This window comes from Syngnathoides biaculeatus, chromosome 6, assembly GCF_019802595.1.
Source record: "Syngnathoides biaculeatus isolate LvHL_M chromosome 6, ASM1980259v1, whole genome shotgun sequence".
In the NCBI taxonomy this organism is placed as follows: domain Eukaryota; kingdom Metazoa; phylum Chordata; class Actinopteri; order Syngnathiformes; family Syngnathidae; genus Syngnathoides; species Syngnathoides biaculeatus.
The window spans coordinates 8676921-8689453 of NC_084645.1; the positions used below are offsets into that span (position 1 = coordinate 8676921).

At 39.6% G+C, this 12533-nt stretch overlaps 1 protein-coding gene across 6 annotated transcripts in view; it reads left to right on the top strand.

Moving 5' to 3' along the window:
* Nucleotides 1-12533, top strand: part of mical2b (microtubule associated monooxygenase, calponin and LIM domain containing 2b) — a 127030-nt gene that overhangs the window by 72715 nt on the left and 41782 nt on the right. For all 6 annotated transcript variants that reach the window (XR_009795278.1, XM_061821745.1, XM_061821742.1 and 3 more), the window contains exons 12-14: nucleotides 7102-7249; nucleotides 10130-10329; nucleotides 11325-11404. Coding sequence is in view for 5 of the 6 variants with exons in the window: in XM_061821745.1 (XP_061677729.1) it covers nucleotides 7102-7249; nucleotides 10130-10329; nucleotides 11325-11404 (428 nt within the window). In the remaining variant the exon portion in view is untranslated. The remainder of the gene's footprint in view (nucleotides 1-7101; nucleotides 7250-10129; nucleotides 10330-11324; nucleotides 11405-12533) is intronic.

Consider the following 12533-nt stretch of genomic DNA (forward strand, 5'->3'; position numbering starts at 1 on the left):
TAGTACACAAATTTGAGCACATTTCTCCCATTTAGACCTCATGGGCTGACTGATTGACAATTCACTTCAGGATTTGTTTTAAAGTTCTTTCATTTGTTTTTAAATAATTAAATGTTCTTACAATGCGCTACTTCACAGAGCGTATTCATGCTTAGGAGACCAGTGGCTTTCTCAATTCAGCTAGTCATCTGCTCCTAACTGTCCTCAAAATCAGGCTAAAGCTCAGAAGAGATTAAGCCTTTTCTGGTCCAAAACTAAGGAATGGATATGACATAGGCTTCTTTATTTGTCTTAGTCATTTCTCAAAATATCTCTTATCTTTGGCCTAAAGATATCGACTTTTTTTTCCTTCATTTTCTTGATTCTATCTTTATGACAGACATTCTTTTTCATTTTCTTAATTTTAGTATTTTTTTTTTATTGGGACCTCTTTTGTGTTCTGTATTTATTGTTTTGTACAGCACTTTGGTGCACTATTCCTGATTTTAAAGGGTTTAACAAATAGTTGGATTAGAATGGAATGTAATAACTAGTCCATAGCATAAGACCCTGCACAAGGGTTTGTTGCAATACTTTCGCAATGGTTCTCAAACTTTTTATACCAAATACAACCTTTAAAAAAAAGAATGAACACTCCAAGTACCATTAAATAATTAAAATAAGTTGAGAAAAATGAAGTAGAGGTTTATTATTTAATATTATTGAGGCACTGCAACATTTATTGCAGCCTTAAAGATGGTCTATCAATAAACAAAGCAAACATATTTTGTTACTATCTTAGTTTCCTTCAGTTCTTATAAAGTGGGTGAGGGATGTACTCATGCCGGTAACCCAATTACAACACTAAGCAATTGTTTCAGCCAGGCCCAACAAACATCAGGCACATCAATATAGTGAATATCAATTTAGCACTGTCATGTATACTGTATACAGTGAAGAAAATAAGTATTTGAACACCCTGCTATATTGCAAGTTCTCCCACTTAGAAATCATGGAGAGGTCTGAAATTTTCATCGTAGGTGGATGTCCACAGTGAGAAAGATAATCTAAAGAGAGAAATCCAGATATCACAATGTATGATTTTTTTTTTTTTTTAACAATTTGTGTGATACAGCTGCAAATAAGTATTTGAACACCTGAAAAAACAAATTTTAACATTTGTTACAGTAGCCTTTGTTTGCAATTACAGAGGTCAAACATTTCCTGTAGTTGTTCACCAGGTTTGCACACATTGCAGGAGGGATTTTGGCCCACTCCTCCACAAAGAAACGGATTAGAACGGATTAGGCTATTTACATTTAAAAAGGCCCTGTAGCTCAGTGGTTAGAGCACTGGTTTGGTAAACCAGGGGTTGTGGGCTCGTATCCCACTGGGGCCTCCACTCCCTGAGAAGGGTTGCGTCAGGAAGGGCATCCGGTGTAAAAATTGTGCCAAACATATGTGCGTTCATCTGAGATGACACGCTGTGGCAACCCCGAAAGGGACAAGCCGAAAGAAACACACACAGGCTATTTACATTTAAAAAAGTGCTTCTACTTATGAAAAATTCACATGACGAAATGACTTCCGCAACAAATTTATTTTGAAAGTAGAGGTACCACTGTGACGTGTAGCAGTTACCAGATTAAATTAAAAAAAAAAAATATATATATTTTAGAATGCGGAAAGTCACCGGAACGGATCCCTGTTTGACTTTTGGTTTAGTGTGATGTTTAGATTACATATTGTAAATCTAAATTTTGGTTTATGGGACACCACATCACTTGTTTTCCGTGTATAACACTTTTAAAAGCTTTTTTGTTTATTGTTGATCAATCTCATAACTCTTGATCAGAATCAGCTTTAATGGCCAAGTGTGTAAAACACAAGGAATATTTCTCCAGTAGTTGGTGTTGCCCTGGTACGACATACAGAACAAGGACCAACATAGCAACGAGAACAAAGAACAAGAGATATTTACTTTTAGGGGGACTTTTCCTTACAAGACGTGCAAGATGTAAAATCTATACAAATAAGTGCTGACAATGTCAATTGTGCAAAGGGATCAGTTTAAAGTTAATATATGGTTTGGTCTACAAAATATTAAAAACTAAATCAATAAAAAATTTATATATATATATATATATAATATATATATATATATATATATATATATATATATATATATATATTACATTTCTAATACTGATTGAAGCAGCAGGATGTGTGTGAGTGTCTTCGGCACAAGGCAGAAAAACACTAAGTTCGCTGATCAAGAAGTCAATGACTTAATGGACCTTTCCAATGGTGATCTTAAACTCTGCCGCCTTAGCCATGTACAGAACATGTTTGAAGTCAATTATCGCCTATTTCAGATAATATTGGCGTATGTTTTTTGCCAAATGTGTCAGACTTGTCCAAGAGAGTTCTACAGAGAGGTCTCAACTATTTCACGCAAGGATATGTACACGGAATTAAGATTTTGGATGGAGCAGGACACAATTTCAGAGTTAGTGAAACATTGGCGATCGACGCAGAAAAGTTTGATGCCTCACAAACTTCATATTGAAATTGAACAGGAGAAAATTGTGTAATCGTACTGCGTGTGTAAATCGGGGTGAGTACTTTTTACTTGGAAAGATCAGGAGTAATATCATTGTAGTCTTTATAAGTGAGTGGGTGTAATCGTTTGACTTGGCTTGTAATCGAACCCAGTCTGATATGATACAAATGGGCAAATAAACATTTCTCTTGCATGACCACGCAATTACGTATCCTTAACCTGACTCTTTGGCATAAAACATTATACACCATTACATACACATACACTCACAAAGTTAAAGTTCTCCTGCAATGTATAAAGCGCTGATACTGTCACTCACATTTGAAAAATGTATGGGTGTGGTCAGTCATGCTCACAGATAAAGTTGCGGGTGTGATTAAGGATGGAATCTCAAAATTACTGGATTAATATAACATAACTGTAAATCAAAAATAAAATAAACCAATACATAAAAACTAAAACCTCAAACTCAGAAATCCCAATTTCCAATTTCAACTGATATTAGTGGAGCATGACATAAAACGGTATTTAAAATGTTTCATCAATAAAAATTCTTGATCTGACAAACTTTATCTGAAGAAAAGTTAAATCCACTGCGCCGTCAAGGAATAAACACGAACAGTCTAAACCCACAATGTTTTGAAGATGCTGAAAGTTTAGTTCAACATAATCAGTGTTAGTAGCAACAATATAGCGATACATTGTAACAAACATAACTCTGCGATCGTGATTTATTGTTGTGGGGGAAGGGGGGGACAAGCATCTCGGGACTGCCGTAAATATGAAGCCCGCTTGCTAGAACACGCCTTTATGTGCCTGTGCTCTACATATTGGCCATACCTGAATCAAGCAATGAGTCTGTCTTTTTTTTGGGGGCGGGCGCCGTCATCACACTGCCTCGCAATCGATGCAACGAGCACCCCTGGTGTAACTGAATTTCCTTTGACATGGCTCATTATGTTGATGACTTTTGATGTAAATGCGCATGCTGTACGTGAAGCAGCTCTGAACACGCGCTTTCGGCCTAACTTCCGTACATGGTATTGTCCACATTGAGTTGTATGTCTTCTACAAGCCTTAGTCCATTGTAGACAGTTCGTCAACTGTGTTTTAGGCTTTGGAAAATGAATCAACCGGGCCCCTTGTAACCTAGCAGGATGTCTTTCATCAGAATTGCACGTTCCCTAAGCGCATCTGAGGGCCATTTTCTTTGTAACAATAACTTTTCCAAGCGCAAACTTCTGACAACCAACATTGCTTGTGGGATAATACGGCGAGAGGGGCATTCAAGCCAGAGGTTAAGACAATGCGGCTATCTGATTGGCTGTTCTTTTACGAATGATTGACAGGTCGGAAAGGTCCATCACCAGAGGGGAAAAAAACTGTTCAAATGCCTGCTACTTTTGCCAATTTTTTTTTTTTGATGGTTTGATAAATACAGTATCCTTTTTATGTTCTCCAGCAGCTCATCTGTTCTCCTCACTCAAATACAATAACGAGGATGCATGTAGTGAATTTTTATAGGAGCTAACTGGAATCGACAACAGACAACACAATACATAGCACAAACGAGGACAGACAAACATTGGCTTAGGAAGCTGAGTTGTGACGTTAGGTCAGTGAGCGTGGGATGGTCAGACACAGTATGAGTCATTTTTCTTATTAATTTAATCCAAATGCGCACCAATCAGTACTTTAAATGAGCTGCAAGTTTGCGCTTACCAGCATTGACCACGGTCGAGGCACAGTGGGCAAGCTTCCAAGCTCTGCTAGAGGACAGGCGCTCGCAGGAGGTTTAAAGCGGTGTGGGGAATCAGTTTCTGTCTGCTTCAAGTGCGGGCAAATATGATCTGCCACAGCGGCTGCTCATTGACGCGTCCCTGTCACCCTGGTGAGGGTTTGACTGTTCATCTTGATGAACTGGTGCCAAGTGCAAGTATGGACACGCTTATGTTTGAACATACTGGAATCCGTACAGCAGTTCCACACTAAAGGTGCTCCGATGTTACACCAAAGTCAAAAAATAGTCCGCCAGCCGGAGAGGATGCACTAACATGCGGTAAGGTAATTGCTTGACGTTTGCCAATGAGCAGTATGTCTGATCTAGAGAAGATCTGTGTGGAGGAGTGGGCCAAAATCCTTCCTGCAGTGTGTGCAAACCTGGTGAACAACTACAGAAACGTTTGACCTCTCTAATTGCAAACAAAGGGTACGGTACCAAATATAAACATTGATTTTCTCAGTTGTTCAAATACTTATTTGCAGCTGTATCACATAAATCATTGAAAAAAAATCATACGATTGTGATTTCTGGATTATTCTTTTTAGATTATCTCTCTCACAGTGGACATGCACCTACGATAAAAAATTCTGATCCCTCCATGATTTCTAAGTGGGAGAACTTGCAATATACCAGGGTGTTCAAATACTCATTTTCTTCACCGTAAGCCTGAGTTGACCTGTTTTAAGGCCTATCAGCTGAAAAAACGCCTGCAACGTGTACTTAGGAGCATTTTTACCATTTTTAGTGACCTCAGCCTCAGAGAACCCAGATTCTGCTTCCTCAGGGGAAGGTGTGTCGGTGGAATTGAGGTCTTTAAAGTAGTGTCCCCACTGAGTCACAACGTTCCGAGTTGAGGTCAGCAGTGCCTCATACTCACAATACACCATGTTGATTGTGTACTAAATACCCCCGCTCTCACACACACACACACACACACACACACACACACGGCGCTGGACGGTGAACCAGAATTTGCTTGAAGCCATCCGAAAGTTGTTCTCCATGACCTCTCTTAACTACTCCAATGTCCAAATTTTTGCCTCAGCAAACTAAAGCTACATTCTGCTTGGACAGCCAGTCCACATCGGCTTGTCTCAGGAGTTTTATAAGCCAAAAAGGTCCAATAAGAATCCTTCTTTCGCTTGATGGCACACTTACCAGTGATTTACACCAATAGGATTTCCGTCACGACAGGCACAAACTACCTTATGGATACATCTCTTCTTGGGTGCCTCGGCATTAGAGGTTCAGAACACTGTCCACTGGAAATCAATGTCCTCCACATCCCCAGAGAGATGGGTGAAGTTCTGACGGTGGCGAGAGTTGAAAGTCCTTCTGATGGGATTTTCCCGGAGTTTCCCAGCGGACCTGCAAAATACATGTGGACAATGTGAGATCAGCATCTTTCTCCACTACGGAGCCTACTCACCACCAGGTGGTGATCTGTGGAGAGCTCTGCCTCTCTGAATGCCCAAGACATACAGCCGCAAGTCCGTTGACATGACCAAGTTTTGATCATGTACTGGTCCTTAGCCCATCTGTGGGTACTCTTACGCTTGAACATGGTGCTATGGACAATCCGTGATGAGCACAGAAGTCCTATACCAGAGCACCATTGGAGGGGGGCAGCAACACGTCCTCAGAGACAGTTTCTGTATTTGAGGACGTGTTGCCACGGCCCACCTCACACTGCACCCGATGCCTGTGGCCCCTTTCACAGGTCCTGAACCCACGGGAAATAAGCCCCAAGTGATTAGATAATCTGTTGATGGAGGTTTGACGTTTTTGTAAGGGTTTTTTTTTTCCATTTTTTAAATTTATTATTTTTTTTGGAATGAAGTACAGAGAAAGTCAGAAGGCGTTAAATTGTATCTTTGTAGACCTAGAGAAAGCCTATGACAGAGTACCAAGGGAGGAACTGTGGTACTGCATGCAAGTCTGGTGTGGCGGAGAAATATGTTAGAATAGTACAGGACACGTGTGAGGGCAGCAGAACAGTGGTGAGATGTGTCGTAGGTGTGTCAGAAGAATTTAAGGTGGAAGTGGTACTGCATCAAGGTTCCGCGCTGAACCCGTTCCTGTTTGCGGTAGTAATGGATAGGCTGACAGACGAGGTTAGACTGGAATCCCCTTGGACCATGATGTCCGCAGATGATATTGTGATCTGCAGGGAAAGCAGGGAACAGGTGGAGGAACAATTAGAAAGATGGAGATACGCACTGGAAAGAAGAGGAATGAAGATTAGCCGACGTAAAATGAAATATATGTGTGTGAATGACAGGGGTGGAGGGGGAGGAGTGAAGCTCCAGGGAGAAGAGATAGTGAGGGTAGACGACTTAAAATACTTGGGGTCAACAATACAGAACACTGGTGAGTGTGGTAAGAAAATGAAGAAACTGGTCCAAGCGGGATGGAACAGTTGGCAGAAGGTGTCTGGTGTTATATGTGACAGAAGACACTCTGCTAGGATGAAGGCCGGCCATGATGTATGGATTAGAGACGGTGGCTCTGAAGAAACAACAGGAAGCAGAACTGGAAGTGGCAAAACGAAGATGCTAAGGTTCTCGCTTGGTGTGAGCAGTTTGATAGGGTTAGAAATGAGCTCATGAGAGGGACAAACAAAGTTGGATGTTTTGGAGAGAAGGTTAGAGAGAGCATACTTCGAGCCGAAAGAAAAACAAGATTTTTTTTTTGGAATGATTTTACTGAAAAAGGTGATTGCAGCATTAAGCATAATTTTGTAATATCAGTAATGTGAATGTTTTCTCTCATACAGAATCTGAAGTGCGCCCCGACCGCCTCTTGACATGGTGTCAGAGACAGACTAATGGCTACAGAGGCGTCAACATCACCAACATGACATCATGCTGGAGGAGTGGCCTTGCCCTCTGTGCCCTTATTCATCGGCAGAGACCTGAACTCATGTAAGAACACATGGATTCTTACTGATTGACAATCTAGTAAATTTACACACACACATACACATTCACCAGCAACATCGGAGCAGAGATGGCTTTTTTTATCGGCGGAAGATGTGGTTTCTATATAAAAGGTCCCACATTTTTGCTACTTACATCTCCGTTGGGTGACTTTGTAACAGTGACTTGGAATAAAACTGTAAGTCTTTTCAAAAAACACCTTGGAGTGTCCCAAAATGGGCCTCTGACAGCTACTCGTTTGACCCAGTTTTGTTTTAGCCTTGTACATATTTGCCTAAGACTCTCCCCTTTTCCCCTTTCCTCTGATTGGTGACCTTCATGTTCAAGACTCACTTGTGAGAGGACACGTGCTCATGTCGACGGCGTTTTCTCAGAAGCAGTGAGGTTGGCAGAGATCTTCGAGTTACATAGCTAAGCTCGAGAAATTTGAATAACCTGATTTTAGGGCTCTTGGTAGAAAAAACATCTGCAACTTAGAAATGGTTAGACGATTTCAAATCATATTTCACGTTTCCGTAGGCACCAAAGAGTCAGTTACATCCCAAATACTAGAAAAATAGCAAACTATGGGATCTTTAAAAAAAATCATTACAGGACAATTTTTTTTCCCAGAATTGAGATCTAGAACAGATAACCTTTCAAACAAAAAGTAGCATTATTTTAAACAAAACAATTTTTGTGTGTATACTGGAACAGATATACCGTATTTTCCAGACTATATGTCGCTCCGGAGTACAAGTCGCTCCACCCATAAAATCCATAAAAACGAAGATAAAAACATATATAAGTCGCACTGGATATAAATCGCATTTATGGGGGAAATTTATATGATAAAATCCAACACCAAGAACGGACATGTCATTTAAAATTTAAATGACGAACAATTTTAAATAAAAATAGAATAGAGGCAACAACAGGCTGAACAGTATGCTTACGTTACATGACACAACTGAGAATTTGCCTGGTATGTTAACATAACATATTAAGAGTTATTCCGATAACTGCAGCATAAATAACATACAAACAATTTTACCAAAACCATCCGCGTCACTCCAAATATTTAGTAACTAAAATCCAATGAAATATTCATCTTTCGTTTTTTTTTTTTTTTTTTTTTTTTTACTTACTACTAATGTTTCTCCAAAGGTTTTGAGGATGAAAAAGATGGTGTTTGGCAAATATGAGACGAGCTTTTGTATTGTTTGCTGACAGCAGTTTTCGCCTGGGAACTCTCCCATGGATGCCAAAAGGCCAGTGTCTTACTTATGGTCACGTCATGAACACCAATCCTAACTGAAGGCAGTGAGTCCTGCAGGTCTTTATATGTTGTTTGAGGTTCTTTTGTGAACCTCCTTGATGAGTCGTCATCACACTCTCGGCCAATTTGTAGTTGATTGTCCAATCCTGGAAAGGTTTGTTGGTTTTTCCACTTATGTGTCTTTGTGGATAATGGCTCTGACAGTGATTCGCTGGAGCCCCAAAAACTTGGAAATGGTTTTGTAACCTTTTCCAGACTCACCTTTCCCAAATTTGTGGTTGGTCACAGTGACTTTGTGATTTCACAAGGGGCAATTACTTTTTCACCTTTTCAGAAAAGTTTGGATTTTTTTTGTGCCTTAATAAATTGAATTGTCATTTGAAAACTGTATTTTGTCTCCTTCAGGTGTCTCTGAGTGATATTAAAATTTGTTTGATTTGATACCTTTGTGTGTCATCTATATGCAAAAAAAAAGAAAAATTAGGATGGAGCAAATACTTTTTCAGGGCACTGTATAATGATTGTGAGCTTTTTTTATACATACCTGTATTTTGGGATTTATCCATTTGTCCATTTTCTTTCCTACTTGTCCTCATTAGTGGTGTGACAGAATTGGTGCCTATCCCAGCTGTGAGACTGGGTGTCCCTTAGACTGGTGACCAGTGAGTGACTATTAACCACTGTTCTGTATTAAATAAAGGACAAACTGGATAGGAAGACTTTGGTGTTTGTACCCGGGACCCTTTTGTACAATCACCCCTCCACACTGTTTACAACCTCATGTCCCTTAATTTTGGCAAAAGAAAATCTAGGTTCTTCATATTAATCCAAATGAGTAGAAAGTACAAAATTGTCTGGGATATTTGAGAAGATGACACTGCTGTATGTAAGGTATGGTGTTTTGCCTAGAGAGCACTGCAAATTACTCGAGTTATGACGACTGAGAATGGGTGAGGCAGGTTCAAGAAAACTGGAGGGGTTTTTTTTGATGCGACTGCAGCTTCTTTACAGACTCCACACAAAATCATACTGTGCAAAGGGAGTTTGGCACTTTCATTTAGATATTTGAGGATTGTTTTATTTCCATCCATCCATTTTCTTAGCCGCTTATCCTCACGAGGGTCGTGGGAGTGCTAGAGCCTATCGCAGCTGTCAATGGGCAGGAGGCAGGATACACCCCTGAACTGGTTGCCAGCCAATCGCAGGGCACATAGAGACAGACAAGAGTCGCACTCACCTTCATACCTGGGGGCAATTTAGAGTGTTCAATCAATGTTGCATGTTTTTGGGATGTGGGATGAAACTGGAGTGCCCGGAGAAAACCCACAGTAGCACTGGGAGAACATGTAAACTCCACACAGGCGGGTCCGAGATCGAACCCGAGACCTCAGAACTGTGAAGCCAATGCTTTCCAGCTGAGCCACTGTGCCGCCCTTGTTTTATTTCCCCTATCTTTAATATAAGAGTACCAATGCTTCGGCCTGTGTATCTACAAGTTGTATTGCCAATGTTTTTTAAATTGTTCTAAAAGCTGGTTAAAACTATGAATGTCTGTGATAAACTGATCTCAGACCCAAATTGTTATTGTGTTTGTCTTTCCATCTCAGTGACTATAACTCCCTCAATGAGGATGAAGTGGCAACAAACAACCAGTTGGCTTTTGATGTTGCTGAGCATCACCTTGGCATTCAGCCAGTGACGACAGGAAAGGAAATTGCTGCGGAGGCTGAACCAGACAAGTTGCTAATGGTTTTATACCTGTCCAAATTTTACGAAGCCTTCAGGAACTCTCCTGGAAACAAAAAAGGTCAGAGTAAAAATATCTTAACGTTACAGTTAATACGAAATTAATTTGAATTTCAATGAGAGTTTTTTTTCGTTATGATGATGATGAAGATGTGATTTGTAGAATGAGAAAACTATTTTTGGTACAACTACTGAATTGTTGGAGTTTTGTGCTTGTGTACTAATATTGAAGTTACTGTAGTTGAACTTGAACATGCACTGTAAATGTAGCCTAGGATAAAGTAAACATGACGTGAGCAAGACAAAGTTAATTGTCAATACTGTCATTGTTGGAGACAAACTCTGTTAGTTGCACAGACGACTGAGGTTGATCGATTGACGAATGCAGTCAAGGAGTGCTGCAGCCACACCCTTTACCACTATACTTTGGGGGAGCATTGCAGTACTCAAAACTAAAATCAAAAGAGATCTTTAAATATATCAGGGACTCTTCCATGATCCGTCCCTTGATTGAAACAGTGTGGACAAATATCAAGCGAATTAAGTACATTTCCCTGGTCTAGTGAAATGAGCACTTCACATGAACTGATACATACCACCAGAGCAGGTGTTTTTCCAGATGCTTTAATTAAAAAAAAAAAAAAAGACTAGTCTGTGTTCATCTCAATCCATGGCTTATTTTCCTAAACAAAAACTGGCATGCTGTAGACTCATTTTGTTTGTTTTGTAGGTGTGTGTAATATGTGATTTGTAAGCCTCAGGCTTGGCCTCAGATTTCTATTGCTTAGTTTTTGAAAGTGTGGATTGTTTATAACTGGAACATGTTTCATATTACTTCATGGGGTTACAGTATATTTGCAATTGTTAAAATAAAAAAACAAATTCGGAGTACAAAATATTAATTTTGCATTCAGGAAGCAGTAGACAATCAGTGATGCATTCATTTGCACATTTTATGCTAAATTACAATTGCATGTTTTGTTTGATCCCACACCTTCATTCACATAACCAACTATTATAAATGTTATATGTACCTTCTGTGCCTCTACATTTCAGGAACAAAAGAAAGAGATGAGAACAGTGAAAAACAATCAGCAAAAGGCAACCTTGGACAGCCCAGAAAGCGGATACCAAAGGTTATCTAACGTACTTTTCTAAGGGAATGTTTTCATTTATTCATTCCTGGGAATAATTTATTACTTTGAGTTTGAAAAATGTGACATCACTTTGCACCTCATCAGCTCTTTGCCCCTTTATTAATCAGAGCACCACCATTAGTCATCTTTCACTGAGAGTTTGATTATATACACTAAAGAAAGAACAATGATCAGGGATGTGCACACATTTGGGGGGGGGGCGCTTATTTATTCACTTATAAATAAGACATCTCTGGCTTACCTATTTCAAAACCCTGACACTAATTATTGGTGAATACTCAAAAGATTTTTTCTTTATTTTTTAACTGTCTGGCCACACAATTTTTTTTTCTTCAGTAATCACGGTTTATCGCAAGAGTAAACAAGAACAAAAGAAGCTGAGACACTTGTTTGTTTTGTACACTACTAGTCTATATTTAGAATAACTGACTACACCAGGAAGAGGTACACAATGAAGTAATAATCTTCAAATACAGCATCAAAATGTTTATTTTAACGCAAGATAATTATGGCAGCAAGATGAACAACTGAGATATATATATATATATATATATATATATATATATTACAGTAATGTACGCCACCAACCTGAACTCTGAATGCTGACCTCCTGGGGCGGGGGAGGAGCTTTACATTTTACAATCGGTAGCGTAGCATATTTGTTGCAAACATTGGAAGCGACTGCCCCTGAGTTTGTTTTAACTTAAATGACAAAAAAATTCTGTGCGGCCGCTTTTAAAAGAAATGTTTCACCTCTCCGGCCGATGACCGGCCAAACTGGAAGCAAAACTTCGTCAGCTGAAGCTACGGAGTTCAAAAAAAAAAAAAAAAAAGATAGTGTGCACAATTTAAATGCTCGCTTTTTTTTTAAAGTGCCCATTACGCTCATTTCTATGTAGTTTGTGCTTTTGTTTTGATCGGGACCTGACTCCAATAAGAGCTACTACAGATTGTAACTGAACAGGGGCAAGAGGCTACGCTATTAGCACAGTGGACCTTTCCCTCAAAGTGCTCACAATATTGAGAAATAAAGGAAACAAAGACTCTTAGGATTCCAAAAAGTGTTTCCTCACAAAGGCCATGGATGACACAGAGGATGACATGCTGT